At 49.1% G+C, this 17650-nt stretch overlaps 1 protein-coding gene across 12 annotated transcripts in view; it reads left to right on the forward strand.

The window, feature by feature from the left end:
- Positions 1-17650, forward strand: part of PLXNB1 (plexin B1) — a 211514-nt gene that overhangs the window by 168688 nt on the left and 25176 nt on the right. For 11 of the 12 annotated variants that reach the window (XM_034775817.1, XM_034775825.1, XM_034775826.1 and 8 more), the window contains 11 exons: positions 2366-2542; positions 3372-3520; positions 4866-4966; positions 5891-6108; positions 6388-6566; positions 8384-8450; positions 9835-9981; positions 10814-10991; positions 13866-13969; positions 15173-15257; positions 15733-15899. In XM_034775817.1, the coding sequence (XP_034631708.1) occupies positions 2366-2542; positions 3372-3520; positions 4866-4966; positions 5891-6108; positions 6388-6566; positions 8384-8450; positions 9835-9981; positions 10814-10991; positions 13866-13969; positions 15173-15257; positions 15733-15899 (1572 nt within the window). Of the gene's footprint in view, positions 1-2365; positions 2543-3371; positions 3521-4865; positions 4967-5890; positions 6109-6387; positions 6567-8383; positions 8451-9834; positions 9982-10813; positions 10992-13865; positions 13970-15172; positions 15258-15732; positions 15900-17650 lie in introns of those variants that run through there. The other variant, XR_004646473.1, reaches the window with a different exon arrangement.

Raw genomic sequence — 17650 nt, forward strand, 5'->3', positions numbered from 1 at the left:
TAGAGTGATGTTCTTCAAGGGGTCTGTACTAAGTCTGGTGCTATTCAACATTTTCTTCAGTGATTGGAGAGTAAATATAAAATCACTACTGATAAAATTTGCAGCTGACGCAAAGATTGACAGAGTATTAAATAATGATGAGGCCAGGGTAGTCGTACACAGCAATCTGGATCACTTGGTAAATTGGGCCCATTCAAACGAAATACATTTTAATAGAGCCAAATGCAAAGACCGTATCCTGGAAAGCAGTGTCTCTGGAAAGAATCTCAGAGTCCCAGTGAACAAGGAATTGAACCTGAGCTCCCAGTGCAATGCTGGGGCAAAAAGGACTAATGTGATCCTTGGACGTACAAACAGAGGAGCAGTGAGTAGGAGGAGGGAGGTGATTTTATCTCTGTATACGGCATTGGTGAGATTGATATTGGAATACTGCATCCAGTTCTGATGTCCACATTTTAAAAGGTGTTGAAAAAATGGAGAAGGTGCAGAGAAGAGCCACAAAAATTATTAGAAGGCTCGAGAAAATAGATTGCAGTGAGAGACTTAAAGAGCTCTACCTGTTTATCAGAAAGAAGCTTGAGAGGTGACGTGACTACAGTTATAAATATCATCACCGGGAAATAATACCCAGTACTAACGGGCTCCTTAATCTAGCAGAGAAAGACAGAAAAAGAACCAATGGCTGGAATCATAGACTCTCAGGGTTGGAAGAGACCTCAGGAGGTATCTAGTCCAATCCCCTGCTCAAAGCAGGACCAATCCCCAACTAAATCATGGAAGCTGAAGCCAGACCCATTCCAGTTAGAAATTAGGCACAAATTTTTAACAGTGACATCCTATAATGATGGATGAGATTTTTTTTTTATCCAGCAGAGATTCCAGCTAGTCCTGTATCGCGTTGACAGGCCCTTTTCTTATGTTGAATATCTGCAAATTTGGTTTCCCAGAATCTCCAATGCAGAGGATGCCTGTCCATGCATAGCACCTTCATCTTCTTAGGGTTTCATGCTGCCTGCTCCCAGATGGCAAGCTTACTTCCTGGTGAGACTAGGGAGGGAGTTAATAGGGCATTTGTAGAACTTTCAGCTTGCCCGGTTGTGGTTGACCTGTTAAATCCCGTGCAGCAGTGGTGAGCTGCCAAAATCTGAACAACCGGTTCCCTCCTCACCCCACGAGGGGGTCGTGGCCCGCCCCCTGGGACTTCTGCCCCATCCAACCCCCCGCGTTCCTTGACCCCCCGCCTGGGACCCCTGCCCCATCCAACCCCCTTCCCTGTCCCCTGACTGCCCCCCGCCGCCCCATCCAACCCCTCCTTTCATTCCTGATGGCCCCCCGGGACCCCTGCCCCGTCCAACCACCCCTTCTCCTATCCCCTGACCACCCCTGGAACTCCTGCCCGACGCCCCATCCAACCCCCCTCCTTCCTGACTGCTGCCCCAGGACCCCTTACCCCCATTCAACCCCCCCCCGTTCCCTGCCCTCTGACTGCCCCGACCCCTAAACACCCCCCCCACCCCTGACCACCCCCCTGAACTCCCCTGCCCGCTATCCACCCCCCCCACTCCCGTCCCCTCCCGCCCCCTTACCACGCTGCCTGGAGGTGGCTGGCGGCGCTACAGCTGCGCCACGCAGCTGGAGCCAGGCCATGCCGCCACTGCGCAGCACCTGGAGCACTGGGTCAGGCCGAGCTCACAGCCCCCCCGCTTCCCGCGAATCAGCTGTTCGCGCGTTAAGCCTGGGAGGGCGGAGAAGCAAGCAAGCGGTGGCTTCGTGCTCAGGCCCAGGGAGGCGGAGCGGAGATGAGCTGGGGTGGGGAGCGCTTCCCCTCTGTACACACACACACAGAGACACACCCACCCACCCACGAGTTACCTGCTGTGGCGCGGGCGGCCCCCCCACCCCAGCTCACCTCCACTCCATCTCCACCTGCCTGAGCGCAAAGCCGCCGCTGGCTTCCTTTGCGAACAGCTGATTCGCGGGAAGCGGGTGGAAGGGGAAGAAGCGGGGCGGAGCGTTCAGGGGAGGAGGCGGAACGGAGGTGCGCTGGGGCTGGGGGGTGGGGCGGGGAGCTGGAGCACCCACGGGGTCGGAGCCTAAGGCGCCACTTTTGGATAATGTGCTCATGGGGAGCGGCCGCTCCTCCAGCTATGCTCCTGGGTCACTTCAACTTACCAGTTTTTAAATTTAGAAGCCCTTTTAGAACCGGTTGTCCCGTGCGGGACAAATTTAGCAACCGGTTCCCATGAACCGGTGCGAACTGGCTCCAGCTCACCACTGCCATGCAGCCTCTCTAAAGCCAGGGGTTATGCAGAGCTGCCTTCCCAGAGAGGCCCAGGTTTTATATCCTTTTCCACCTGTATTCCAGGGGGAAAATCTAGACTTGGCCATTTCCAAGGAGGAAGTGGTGGCCATGATTGGGGAAGGGGTCTGTGTTGTAAAAACCCTGACAAGGAATCATCTGTACTGTGAACCTCCATCCGAGCAGCCAGCTCCACGACATCGCACAAAGCTGGAGGGAACGGACTCACTCCCAGAGTTTACAGTAAGAGCTCAACTAAGCAGCAGAGACAGCAGTGGGTGTGGGAGTGTAAATACTGAATCAGTGAGGGCAGAAATCTACAAAGCAAAAAAACCCCACAGCAATGAGTCTCAGAGCCTGGGTTAACTGACAGCGCTCGCTCTATGCTCCCCCTTCCCTGGGCTCTGAGACCCTTTCCCCCTTCCCTGGGTTTCAGCACTGCTATTTTTTGCTCCATGGCTTGAGCCGGAGTCAGTTGACCCATGCCTTGAGACTTGCTGCTGTGGGTCTTTTATTTTGCAGAGTATCAGGGGGTAGCCATGTTAGTCTGTATCTACAAAAACAACAAGGAGTCTGGTGGCACCTTAAAGACTAACAGATTTATTTGGGCATAAGCTTTCGTGAGTAAAAACCTCACTTCTTCGGAGGTTTTTACTCACGAAAGCTTATGCCCAAATAAATCTGTTAGTCTTTAAGGTGCCACCAGACTCCTTGTTGTTTTGCAGAGGCGCTGGTGGTGGGGAAAGGGGGGAAATGGAGGTGGGGGGAGGAGAGGTGGGGGGGAGACAGGTTCCGGTGGGGAAGAGACAGAAGCACTGATGGTGGTGGGGAAAACGAAGATGAAGGTACTGGTGGGGGGAAGGGAAGATGGAGGTACTGGTGGGGGGAGGGGAAGAGGAACACAGAGTCACTGATGGGGGAGAGGGGGAGACGGAAGTGCTTGTTGTGGTGCTGATAGTGGTGTGGGGTAGGGCGAGACAGTCAAGCATTCCCCTTGGAGTCCATGACTCAGTCTGCAGGATGAGGAGAGTCTGACGCTCTGATCTTGCCTAGGCTTGCATTTCTTCTGCAGGTGCAGATGGGGAATTTGAACTTCCTGCTGGGCAGAGTGCAATATGACACAGAGAGCCAGCTCACCTTCCCCCTGGAGGCCCAGATTGGCTTGGGTGTCGGAGCCTCCTTTGTTGCTTTGATTGTCCTGATCATTGTCTTCATCTACAGGTGAGAAGTGCCTGAGGGTGTGTCTATGCTGCCTCTGGAGGGATGATTGCAGATCTGGAAGGCATACCCAGGCTAACTGCAATCTCGCTAGCATTGCTGAAAATAGCAGTGAAGACATGGCTGCACAAGCTTCAGCAACATGAGTATGTACCCAGGTGCCTGGGCGTCTTGCACTGCCCATGCTGAAACCTGTGCCACTGCCTCGTCGCTGCTATTTTTAGCATGCCAGCTAGCGTAAAGCTAGCATGGGTATGCCTAGCTGGGCTGCAAGCACACCTTGGAGTCTTTCGTAGATATACCTTCAGTGATGGTCTGCAGGATCCTTTGGCACCCTGATCACCTTCAACAGGAACATTCAATGGGCACAGCTAGGCCTCTACATTTGGGACCTAAGTTAGTCCCTCGATTTTCCTTACTTTGAGTGAGACTCTGCAGCCTTCCCATTGGACTTCAGAGGGTGCAGACTTGGCCTTGGTGACAGAGCTCCCACCTGAAAGGCCACTTGCCTCTGGAGTTCAGAGGTTGCAAGTAAACCCCCAGACACACCTTCCTGTGTACGCTGAGGGTTTGCAAAAGGATTTATGCCACTGGCCTCTGCTCTTGGGTGTTATGGTCTATCCAGTGTTCAGAGATACCTCCCCTATTTTGCTCCCTCTTGGGGCACGTGGATTTACTATGACGGGCCCTCCCTTGCCACCACTACCAACTCCACAGTTGAGATCTTCCGGTGGAGCCGATGGAAAGAGAAGGCAGGCCCTAAATTAATTTCCAAAAAATGCTGCAGATAAAATTAGTTAGACGCATGGATGAATTGTATGGAAGCCCCCAATGATGCTCTTAGGATTGCTCCATATAAGACACAACACAGAGTTGGAAACAGGAAACCAGAGAGTTGCTTCTGTGCAGAAGGTGATTACATAATCTGGTCTAAAAAAGGTTGTCAGCTTGGGAGTTCCAGTGTAGGATGCTGTTATTAGCAGGTTGGTCTGGAGCAGCCTGGAGTTATTAGCCAGAAATTTTGTCACTTCTTGAGGAGCAAGGATGAGTTTGAGGCCTCAAAAGGGAGAGGCTCCTCCATTCTTCTGAAGAGGATGGGCCCCTCACGCCCAACTTGTGATCCAGCTCTGCGCTAGCTCCTTTTGCCCAGCCAGCCCTCCGTTCTTTAGCACATGTGGTAAGGCCCATCCTTTTCTCAGTTTGGGGGAACATCTTTTCCCCTGAGATGTGTAGACATGGGGAAGTTTAGAAACCAAAACCTAAATTGTGTTAAATTAAGCCCAGCCTGATGGAAATCCCATCTGCAGTGAGTCAGCTGGGTGGTCTCCAGCAATCCTTCCCATTACAGGAGGAAGAGCAAACAGGCTCTGAGGGATTACAAGAAAGTTCAAATCCAGTTGGAAAATCTGGAAACAAGTGTTCGGGACAGATGCAAAAAAGAGTTCACAGGTAAGAGAACTTCCCTCTCCTGCAGCTGCAAATAGAGGTGTTGGGGAACCATCTCTGGCCCTTCCATGTCTCCCAGACCCTACGGCCCTTGTCTCAGTAGCTGCCTCTGTGTGAACAATTATACACCTTCCCATGTCAGTGTGTTAAAGTTTACAGCCAAATTCTGCTCAGCTACCCACATGCCCTTGAGGTCAGTGGAGTGGCACTTGTGTAACTGGGAACAGAGTTTGGCCCATACTGATCTCTGCAGTTCTTCATCTTGAACATCAGAATCTAGAGATAGGATCATTAATGTCCCCCTTTATCCACAAACTATAATTCTATCACTAGCAGCAAGGAGCATTTTGGGGGGGGGGGGGACACTAGGAGCTACAGGAGAGACTAATACTGTGATTTCTAGTTAGAGGTGGAAAGCAATGAGACACATGAAAGTCATGGTGCTGTAGTGACTGTATAATACTGTCTCTGACCTGTGATACCGCCAATTATCATTGAGCCTGACTAAACACAAGGCCAATCCTTTAACAAACATCATCCTTTAGCAATCACTAGTTTGCTTGGTAAAGTTTTTTCTACTTTCTTTGAACCCATAAGATGGCCCTCAGCTGCAAACAAGAATAACAACTTGTCAGACCTTCCAGTCCCTCCCCAGGAGCCAGGGGTGGAGAGCTCCCTACAGACCATTTGCCAGTGCTCCGAACAGTCTAGTTTTAAATGCCCCACATGACAGGGCTTCCACTCCTTCCTTTTGGAGAGGATTCCACAGGATGAAGCATCTCACTGATATTTAGCTTGTCTGTTTCCTTTGTCAATTCCATACCATTAGATCTAGTTACCTCCCAGCTCACAGCCCCATGTTCCACGCTCTGGGACACACGTTCTCTTGGTCTAACTTTGTAACACAGAAGCTCCCCTTATTTTCAGACCTGATGACGGAGATGATGGATCTCACCAGTGACCTTGTTGGTACCGGAATCCCCTTCCTGGATTACAGATCCTACGCAGAACGTATTTTCTTTCCAGGACACCGTGAGTCACCACTGCAGAGGGGCCTGGACGTGCCCGAGTGTCGGCGGCAAACAGTGGAGCAGGGCTTGGTGCAGCTCTCCAACCTCCTCAACAGTAAACTCTTCCTTACCAAGGTAACATCCCTTCCTTAGTTCCCTGCAGTAACTGGCTCTTGTGCCATTTCACAGGCAATTGTTGCCAAGAGCGACATAAGGGACTGTGAGCTCCCTTACAGCATTCTTCAAAGTGCCTCCTGATGAAAAGCAAGAGACTGGAATAGCTGGATTTTCCCCATATCTACAACACTTCCTACAGCACCTCCTACTGGGAAAGTCCATAGCTGTGGTTACCCTATTTTAATAGATTAGAGCATTCGTTCATCTTTAATACTCTCTCTCCCTCTCTCTCTTTAGTTTATCCACACTCTAGAAATCCAGCGCACATTCTCTCCGAGGGACCGGGCCTATGTGGCATCCCTTCTCACTGTCTCATTGCATGGAAAGCTAGAGTACTTTACTGACATCCTAAAGACTCTTTTGAATGACCTCGTTGAGCAGTATGTGGCCAAGAACCCAAAGCTGATGTTGCGGAGGTGAGTGAGTGATTCAGTAATAGTCCCACTGTCTTCAGGCTGGTTCCTGGACAGAACTTTTCTTGGCTGTCATAGAGCTCCGTAATCCCTCTGTAGTAACAATGAGACAATGTGCTGTGCAGCAGATACAGATCCAGTAGGTGTCCAGACATGAAGCTCTACCAAAGAGGAGGCAACAGAAATAAGAGATCCCAGCTGTAGACAGTGATGAGACAGAGCAAGAATCCTTCATTCAGATCCTCCTTCCTCCAAGTTCATGCTATACACTGAACTCCCTTTTTTCTGCCCCCATTTCCCTTTTTCAGCTTCTCATGTGGTCATTCTTCTGTCTCCCCTTGCCTTGGGCTATGCTGAGCCCTTAGCCAACCTTAATACCCCTTCCTGTCTTGTCAAGCACAATCCCCTTTTTATGGTGGCTTATATCATCACTTTCTAAATGTCACTGGGTCTGCAACGCTGTGAGCAGACACTTTCTCAAGGAAGCAGAGCCATGGCACCCCTGTCATTGGGCCCCTTCCTGCCTGAATCCTATTCTGAATCCTATTCTGAATTGTTTCCCTGGTTTTCAAAGCTCTCCAGGGACTGGCATCTACTCACCAGCTTCCTGCCCTCTGACTCCTGCCGCTCGAATCCTATCCCCTTCTGGTCCCTTCCTGCAACAATTAGAGGTGACATTTAATTGGTGCTCCCATTATGCCTAGCTCACTTCCCCTTCGCTGCTGAGTCATTTCACACAAGAAGTACCTTGAAATCTCCCTATGGGTCTGTGTGTGATGTTGTGGGGGGCAGGGAGCTGGGACTGTGGGTCTGTGTGTGATATTGTAGGGGAGGAGCTGGGATGTGGGTCTGTGTGTGATATTGTGGGGGGCAGGGAACTTGGACTGTGGGTCTGTGTGTGATATTGTGGGGGAGGAGCTGGGACTGTGGGTCTGTGATATATTGTCGGGGGCAGGGAACTGGGACTGTGGATTTATATGTGATATTGTGTTGTATAGCATTTAGGAGCTTCTGGGACTGGGGGGCTGAGTAGAATATTGTATGATATTGTGTGAGGGAGAGGCTGGAACCAGGGCTTCTAGGGAGGCATTTTCGCTATAGAGTGGATGAGGAGGTGTGCAACAAGCCATCTGGAGACACACAAATCTCAGTGGGAATTTTTTGGCAGATCTCATACTCCCAATTCCCAGATATTAGCTTCCCACCAGGGTTTTGTAGCAGGTGCTGCTGGATGTTACAGGGCAGAGGATATTTCCTCACGGAGGGTGGGGTTTCTCACAGCATTCAACATTGGCTTAACTCTGCTCCTGATAAAGTTGTTGGGAGTTTAGCCCGTGATTTCAGTGGAAGCACAGTTAGGCCAACACTGAGCTTTTTCTAAACCCTGTTCCCTCTGCAATGAGCTGGTGGCATGATTGATACCTTGCAAGATATCTGGTCCTTTAATTCCTAAATCACTCTTTCTATAGGTCTGAGATATAGCAGAGGGGCATAGACACCTGACTGCCCTGTTGTGAGTTCTGTCCCATTGCAGGGAGCTGGAGATACAGCACAGAATTTTATGTTTGGGTCCTTCGGGCAGCCTGTAGAGGCATTAATGGCCTCTTGTGACTGCAGGTTAATTGCTTGCCTTACTGTTCACACACTAGAAGTTCTGTGCCCCATTCAGGCTGAAGGCTTGAAATTTGTACTCGGGTGGGGTCCTCAAATAGGCTTTGCCTAGAAAGCACGTCCTGATCCTTATCATCCACCCCACTCTGTGCTCTGGCGCCTCCCCGTGGAGGGTAACATACAGTAACCAGCCTGGGGTTCTCTTTCAGGACAGAAACAGTAGTAGAGAAGCTGCTCACCAACTGGATGTCCATCTGTCTGTATGCTTTTGTAAGGGTAAGAATTCTCCATCCCTGGGAAGGGTGGGGAAGCCAAGAGAAATGGAGACTAAAAGAGTGCCCCAACCCTGCTGCACTAATATAGATCAGCAGTCTGAGCGCCTGCTAAAATGGTGTCACAAATTACCCTGTGTGCCGTGAGCAGGAAAGAAGAGCTGGGTTGCTCACAGCATAGATTGCACAGCATCCAGCACTTCATCAGCTCCCTCATCTGCACTTTTCCACAAGCCTGCAGCCAAGGGCTGAGCTGGACTGTTGCATGCCCACACGTTGGTCCGGCAGACACAGCCCGACCACTGTAATAGCTGAGTGTCTCACACACATTTAGTGAGATGATCTGCACAACACCTCTGTGTGGGAGGAAAGGTATGAGCTTGTGATGGGGTTTACAGACCCCACACAAAGGCTAAGGCAGTGAAGGAGCAGTTGTGGGCCAAGAGGACCCTACCCCTCAGCAGCTGGTGAGCGTGCTCCAAAAGGAGGACCTGCCTAAAAGGAGACTCTGACAGTCAAGAAGGGGGAGAGTGAAGGAGAGGCTGTCTGTAGGGAGGATGCCAGATTGCTGCTTCTGGGAAAGAGCAGCCTACAGGAGAAGGGTCTGGACTGTGGGTAAGACCTGGCCAGAGGCCCCTGCTCCCTGACAATGGAGAACATCTGGACCCTGAGAAGTGAACTGAAAAGTCCCCATTTGGCTGTTTGAACTGTTGAGACTCATTGGGAACTCTGCTAAGGAGAGGCAGAGTGCTGTGACCATATCCCAAATTGAAGAGAGAATGGGGAGGTAAGAGTTGGCCCAGGGGAAGCTGGTCTGAGGTATTGGCCAGAGGGTGCTGAGACACTCCTTGCCCCTTCCCCCATGGGCTCTGCACTGGGACCTGGTGGAGAGGTCCCATGCCCCCGTCCGGCTGGGAGAACCTGGGGCACACTGAGGAATGAAGGACCATAACCCAGATGCTAGGTTTGTGGACTGCCTAGCAAGGCCATCCCAGACTTTGGGGGACGGTTGAGCCTCAATCTGCCCACAAGGCCTATGCAGGCTCCCAAGTGAATGTGGCTACAGACCTGCATTTTACAGATGAGGAAACTGAGGCATGGTGTCTTGCCTCAGGTCACTCAGGGATGCTGTGGCACACATGGAATTGAATCCAGGTCTCATGAATTCCAGTTCAGTGCCTTAGCCACCAGACTGTTTTTCCAGAACATGGAGCAGAGATGGGGTGGGTGGAACCCTCCGACTTGGATTCTTTGAGTTGTTTTGTTGACTGGTGCCTTTGGCTATGCTCCTGGGGATAAAGGAGTCCATGTTCTGAGGCCTGAGGTCACTGTCAGGCAAAATGAAAGTGACTTCTCTCAAGAGTTGAGCCTCTTTCTGTCTCTGCCAGGACTCTGTCGGGGAGCCGCTCTATATGCTCTTCCGGGGAATCAAGCACCAAGTAGATAAGGGACCAGTGGACTGGGTGACAGGGAAAGCCAAATACACCCTGAATGATAACCGCCTTCTGCGAGAGGATTTGGAGTACCGGACTCTGGTGAGAACTCCCTACTGCACATCTCTTTGTGCATTCTCTTCCCTCCTTGGTCTGTACCAATGAAACACCATCTCCTAATCCAGTGGTTCTCAACCTGTAGTGCACGGACCCCTGTGGGTCTGTGGACTATGTCTAAGGGGTCCACGAAAGACTTAAACTGAAAACTGATTGAACAGAATTCAACTATATATACAGACAATAGATTTCCAAAGGGATCCACACCTTCATTTGAAATTTATTAGAGATCTACAAATGAAAAAAGGTTGAGAACCACTGTCCTAATCTACCCTGAGTCAGGACTAAAGCCACCCTCTCGCTAGTGTCTTGTTACTGCCCAGTGGAAGCCATAGCTTTACACCAGGATCTGGGATTCGCATAGTTCCCAGTGTAATTCAGAGCTGTTCGGCTATCGATGGCCTAAAGAGGTCTAGCAGCCAGGGACTGCCAGAGCAGAGCAGTACTCTAGCCACAGCTCCTCCTCACCGGTTACGTCCACTGCGGAATCATGGGAGAAGGAGAGGCCGTAAGAGGCTACAGCAACTCTTTGCCAGCTGAGGAGGCCCCCTACATAGAGGCAACCTTCAGGAAGCCTGCTGAGCCAGCTTTACATGCCCTTCGTGCCACTGAAGCAGGACTGAGAATCTGGCTCATTATATTCATGGTATTCCCTTCCCCAGTGGTCTGGAAATGTAAAAGGTTTATTGTTAATATTATCGCTTATTAGTGGTTTGCTAATGGTAAGTGTAACTGTGGGGGGAGGGGAGTGCAGGTGTGATTGCTAATCAGGCTCATCGCTGTATGCAGCCGTTTCAGCTTTCTTTTCTTTCCCCAGACTTTAAATGCTCTGACTCAAGCTGAAGCTACTGGGGGAGAGGCAGAGGATTCTCAGGGTGTCTCTGTGAAAGTGCTAGACTGTGACACTATAACACAGGTGAAGGAGAAAATCCTAGATCAGATCTATAAAGCAACGCCATATTGTCACCGCCCAGACCCAGACTCCCTGGACCTTGGTGAGCACAATTCATTGATGTCAAGACTCAGTGATGAGGTTGAAGAGTGGAGTTATCTAATATATCTAATAACTGTCACCTGTGCCATTGGTGTGCCTCACACTGTCCATTCAGCAGAGAATGGAGACAGTCCCTGCCCCAAGGAGCTTACATTCTAGCCTGGATTCAATGTGACATCGTCAATGTGGGAGAGGGATAATAGCAGGAAGTGGGGCTGAAAAGAGGATACTTGTTATCTTCTTCCGCCAACTCTTGTTTGCATGGTACCTGGTGTTCTTTTCACCTTTGTCATTGGAAGTAGCTGCTGGGCCTGACTGGTTATTGTCAGAAGGGTTGTAGAGGAAGGTGGTCTTTTGAGGAAGGATTTGAATGAGGAAAGGGATGTTTATGAAAAGCATACAAGATCAGAGAGGGCACTCAGGGTGTAGGGGACAGCATGGGAATAGTCCAGAGGTGCTAGAAGGTTATGGGCTCAATCCTGCTCTTATTGAAGCCAGTGGCAGAGCTCCCATTTACTTCAGCAGTTCAGGATCAGGCCCTAAGTGGGCTAATGAAATGCAGGGCTCTTGTTGGGGGATGAGCTCTCCAATCTTTCCTCCTCTTTTGTTCCTTTTTCTCAGTTGGAAGCAGTGAGGCATCTGCACACTACTGTATTCATAGGAAATGCTCTCGCTCAGTAATGCATTGCATGATTCAGAATTTGCAGTTTACTCTGGGCACACTTCTTGTCATGCCTCCGTCTTCTCTCACCCATCCTGGCCTCTGGGATGTGGAACCATCTTCCTGTCTATAATTGCCATTGCTTGGTCGGGAGGGAGAGGATGACTATGGCCAACAGAATTACCAATGAGTAATGATCCCATATTGATGCTGAAAGCTCAGGTTTTAGATTGGCAAGGAAGGCTGAAAACACAAGTCTGAGTTTCCCCTATATTGAATTCTGTAGCACTTAGAACTCCACTCTTCATTGAAATCATTCATCGCCATTGCAGCAATTAATCCACAGGTGCAGACAGGTAGAAAGAAGGTGGCGGCAGCAGCAACTGCAAACAGGTTGTTGGGCCCCTCTCTCTTACACACAGAGAGGCTGCTGTGATCACAGCTTTAGAAAGTTTGTAGCCTACACACAGTGAGTGCCAGGCAAGGGTAAGATGCTCATGTCTGCACTAGCAGGGTGGCTGGGATGCCTTTACTCATTTAAAGTTCTTTGGGGGCAAGGACAATATCTTCATATCTTCTGTGAAGTTCCAGACATTCTGACAATAATCTGCTGCCCTGTGTCAAATAATGTTATAAAATATTAAGTAGCAATCCTGTAACATATGCTGCACATTTGTACTGTTTTGTATTACAGCATAGAAGTTGCATGGTTACATTATTGCGATGTACATATCCAAAGGGATAGAGTTTTGTTGCTGCTGGAACTTTACCCCCCGTTTCCTAACAGCTATGAGATTAAACTCTCAGCACTCATGCAGTGCACTGCTGATACAGTTCTGGCATGTTGTTAGTCTTACCTGGCATTGGTTTCTGCTTATTGAAAGTGAAATATACAAGATGCTTATCCTCAAGACTCATTATCCTATCAAAGAAAGCTATCAGATTGGTTTGACATGATTTGTTCTTCACAAATCCATGCTGGCTGTTCCCTATCACCTTACCACCTTCCAAGTGTTTGCAGATGGTTTCCTTAATTACTTGCTCCATTATCTTCCCTGGCACAGAAGTTAAACTAACTGATCTGTAGTTTCCTGGGTTGTTTTTATTTCCCTTTTTATAGATGGGCACTATATTTGCCCTTTTCCAGTCTTCTGGAATCTCTCCCGTCTCCCATGATTTTCCAAAGATAATAGCTAGAGGCTCAGATACCTCCTCTATTAGCTCCTTGAGTATTCTAGGATGCATTTCATCAGGCCCTGGTGGGGCCTGGGAGGGATTGCAACTGCTTTGGAGGACAGGGTCTTAATTCAAAATGATCTGGACAAATTGGAGAAATGGTCTGAGATAAACAGGATGAAGTTTAACAAAGACAAATGCAAAGTGCTCCACTTAAGAAGAAAAAATCAGTTTCACACATACAGAATGGGAAGAGACTGTCTAGGAAGGAGTACGGCAGAAAGGGATCTAGGGGTTATAGTGGGCCACAAGCTAAATATGAGTCAACAGTGTGATGCTGTTGCAAAAAAAGCAAACATGATTCTGGGATGCATTAACAGGTGTGTTGTGAGCAAGACACGAGAAGTCATTCTTCCGCTCTACTCTGCGCTGGTTAGGCCTCAGCTGGAGTATTGTGTCCAGTTCTGGGCACTGCATTTTAAAAAAGATGTGGAGAAATTGGAGAGGGTCCAGAGAAGAGCAACAAGAATGATTAAAGGTCTTGAGAACATGACCTATGAAGGAAGGCTGAAAGAATTGGATTTGTTTAGTTTGGAAAAGAGAAGACTGAGAGGGGACATGATAGCAGTTTTCAGGTATTTAAAAGGGTGTCATAAGGAGGAGGCAGAAAACTTGTTCACCTTAGCCTCTAAGGATAGAACCAGAAGCAATGGGTTTAAACTGCAGCAAGGGAGGTCTAGGTTGGACATTAGGAAAAAGTTCCTAACTGTCAGGGTGGTTAAACACTGGAATAAATTGCCTAGGGAGGTTGTGGAATCTCCATCTCTGGAGATATTTAAGAGTAGGTTAGATAAATGTCTATCAGGGATGGTCTAGACAGTATTTGATCCTGCCATGCGGGCAGGGGACTGGACTCGATGACCTCTCGAGGTCCCTTCCAGCCTTGAATCTATGAATAAGAAAGTTTTAAAGACAGTTCAGCTTTCACAGTAAACATTTTATTTTTATTTTCCGTTTTCTGTGTTTTGATGACTGTAGAGTGGAGATCAGGTCTGGCTGGTCATCTGATCCTTTCCGATGAGGATGTGACCTCTGTCATTCAGGGAACCTGGAAGCGCCTGAACACTCTTCAGCACTACAAGGTCAGAACTGAGTATCCTTCTTCCCTTCCCCTTCTCAGTGACCTTCAATTTCAGGTGTACACTCCACCTCTAGATCTGATTCCTGCCTGATCCCATTTAAAGAACCTTTCTAGCCCCACCTGTGATGTGGTGAAGCCTCTGACTTGCTCCTGACACAGGAACCGCTGTTCAGTCAGTGTAACCTCCTCTGTTCTCTGCATCTCCACCTCTGACAACCTGAAGCATGGATGCTGGGGAGGCAAACGGGTGTCTGATGTTTGAATATATATCTCTAAGCTAATTTCTGGAGATGCTTTAATCAGGGCAGGCTTGGTGGATCTGTTGGTTAGCGCCCGAGTCCTTTGACTCTGGAAATTGAGACTCAAATCCTACCTTCACTCACAATTGAAAGCAAATTTTGTGCATCTCTTCCTACTCCTACCATAGATTTGTCACCATCAAAGAACCAAGCAACAGTCACACAAGGATTGTGGGGATGTGAGGAAAAATGGTTAGACAAATGAGTCCCTTTCTGGGTACTTGGAAAATTTGTGGGGCGAGGAAACAGCAGCAGTGCTGTTCAGCACTTCATTTTGTGTAATTGATTCTAAGGCCAGAATGGACCTTTATCTTCCACTTCTTCTTTAGCCTCTGTCAAATGCACCCTTCACCACAGTATCTGCCATCACTCTCCTTCTATACTGCTCGCCCCCTTCTTTCCCAGTATCTTCTTTTATTTAAGGTTGTAGAAGTTGGGTTGCACTAGACTGTATCTCACTGCTGTCATTGTTGATACACCATGTTGCAGACCTGCAATTGTATACCTCTTCTGTCAGCATGAGACAGGCTTACTGGCTGAAGTCAATATAAGGGCTACATGCCCAGTATAGCAGATGGTGGTCTCCAGAGCTGGGATCAGGCTGCTGGGAATGAAAAATAATGTTTAAAATACCTTGCCCTTACCTTGCCTCAAAGCACCTCACAGCCCTTTTTACAGATGGGGAAACTGAGGCATTAAGTGTTGAAGAAACTTTACGAAGCTCACAGAGTGAGTCAGTAGCAGAGTCAGGAATGGAACCCTGGGTCCTGAGTCCTAGTCCCATCTTCTAACCAGGAGACCATTCTTCCTCGTGGGTGGGCTGTTTAACTTTATAAAGCCTGTCTGTCACACTGAGAAGGAGAAATGTGCAGAATATTGTTAACCCAAGTTCTGCTTGTACACAGGTGCCTGATGGAGCAACTGTAGCTCTGGTCCCACGTCTGACCAAACATATCCCCAGGGAGAATCAGGATTACATCCCTGGAGAGAGTGAGTCTGATGCTTAAGGCCTCATAAAATAGTTTCACAGAGCCCATCAGCTGGCAAGCTAGGACTTTGTTCTCCCAGGCAATAGACCTAGCTTTATGGTAACCCCCAATAGCTACTGGGTGAGTTGGGCCTTCCTCACTATTAGCATTGACAGGATATCCAAACTGTCAGCACTGGGGGCTTCTGTAAGTGTCCGGGAGCCAGAGGCCCCTAAAAACAGGGAAGCAGGGCCAGCAAGGAGAGTCCAGTTTGAGCTGGAATCTTCTAGTTGCTAACCGCAGGGGCTGGGTGCAATCCATAGCTAATAAGCCCACCAGTTAATAAACCTAGGGCCTGGGCACAATCTCTATTTTGCTGCATGTTCCCTTTAGTGTAGAGAAATCTTGTTTTTTCTTGTAAGGGCAGCAAGCGGCTCCGAGCAACGTGGCCAGTCTCTGAGGGGAGCCTAGAGATTTCAGTAGTATTTATGTTTCAGAAACGCCAATGCTGGAGGATGCAGATGAGGGTGGAATAAAACTTTGGCACCTAGTAAAACCAACTGAAGAGCCAGAGCTCCCCAAACACAGGCGAGGAAGCTTACGGGATCGGGAGCGAGCCAAGGCCATTCCTGAAATTTATTTGACACGTCTCCTCTCTATGAAGGTAGGAAAGAACATAGTGTTGGATTAGCTAAACTAGGTCATGGCTATTTAGCTAAACAATGGCCAAGGTTTGGTGCTCTGGTGCTAAACCCTCAAGCCTCAGGGTGTGTTTTGCCAGCTGTGCAGCACTGCACATGAGGAAATAATTCTTTGTTGCCCAGATTACTGATGTATTTATTTGTTGACTTTCCCATAACTCCAGCACCATAATATCTTAAGTTACATATGCTCAGGGAGTTAGCCTTCCAACAATCTTCTAGAGGAGAGAAATGTTGTTATTCTCGTGTTCAAGTATGTGTCCGTGTGAATCCCACTTTAGGTGGATGTGCCCCATACATGTGAGATCAGAATCCTTTGAACATCAATGTCCATTGGGTCATGCCTGCACCATGCACATGCTCGTGCACCTCACCTCCAACAGCATAAAAGGCAGGGCAGTTGCAATCGTCATTCAGTCCCCTCTTACCCCCTGCGGCAACAAGATGGAATGAGCGGCATTTGCCTGCTGCCCTTAGCTCAGCTGCAAAAAATTAGGTAGTTATGGTTAACTCTCTTTAAAATTCCCCCCTATTTTATTTTATTCTAGACATATAAAAAACCCAAAAGCTAAATCTGATTTGTCCCTTGGTCCTCTGTGCCTCTGTGTGGGCCAAAATGCCAGATTCAGAGCCCTTGAGCTTCAAATCATGTCCATCCTGCAATGGTCTCATTCCACTCCCAGATGGCCACAGCCACTGTATGTTTTTTGTCTTGATGAGAGCCATGTGCTAGGTTGCAGCTCGCTGTGTTTTTCATTCTCCACAAGAATGAGGAAGACCTGGGACCCCTCTGAAGCTATAACTCCTCAAACAATCGTCAGGACCCCAGTATTGAACCCAGCCCGCCAGGTTCTTAGGTACCAGCCTTAGCTGCTGTGCCATGGCGATGCACTGAATCAGCGCCACTGCCCAACAGCCTTGATGCAAAAGGCCTAAAGGATCCAGGCCCCGAGGGAATGGACAGGCGACACTCTTATTGGTATCTGCACTATATAAAAGCCTTAACAGGAAGAGGAAGCTGTCTCAGCAGCTCCTGACTACTGCTCTGGACTGCCCCCAGCCCACCTCGGCCACTGGGCATTACAGTTTGCTCAGACCACTTTGGTCTCCTCATAGGCTTATCCTACCAGAAAAGGTATGGAGCCCACAAGTACAGCACCGCAGGGCCCATGGGGACACTGAGCCTCCAGGAGCAGATCACTGGTCTACAGGCAGAAAAACCAAGCCTTACTGGCCACAGTGGACTAGCTTCAGGCAGAAAACCGCTCGCTGCAAGAACAGACCACAGGACTGCAAGCGGGAACATCTCCCACAGCCCCATGGCCCATGTTGCCTTCAGAACCCAAACCCACAGTATTGCTACCAGAGTGCTGCGATGGTACCCCTAGCAGTTTTAGGGTTTTATGAGCCAGTGCAGGCTCCATTTCCTGCTATGGCCCAATGCCTGCCTGATGGATCACGCAAAGGTGGCATACTGGCCAATTGGGATGCTTTCCTGAGGGCCTTTGTGACAACCTTTGATGACCCACGCTTAGGGTTACCATACGTCCTCTTTTTCCCGGACATATCCAGCTTTTCAGCAGTCAAACCCCCGTCCGGGGGGAATTGCCAAAAAGCCGAATGTGTCCGGGAAAATGGCGGCTCTGCTCCTCCCCGAATCTGCGGCTCTGTTTAAGAGCCGGGCTGCCCGAGCGCTACCGGCTTCGGGCAGCCC

This window comes from Trachemys scripta, chromosome 7, assembly GCF_013100865.1.
Source record: "Trachemys scripta elegans isolate TJP31775 chromosome 7, CAS_Tse_1.0, whole genome shotgun sequence".
In the NCBI taxonomy this organism is placed as follows: Eukaryota; Metazoa; Chordata; order Testudines; family Emydidae; genus Trachemys; species Trachemys scripta.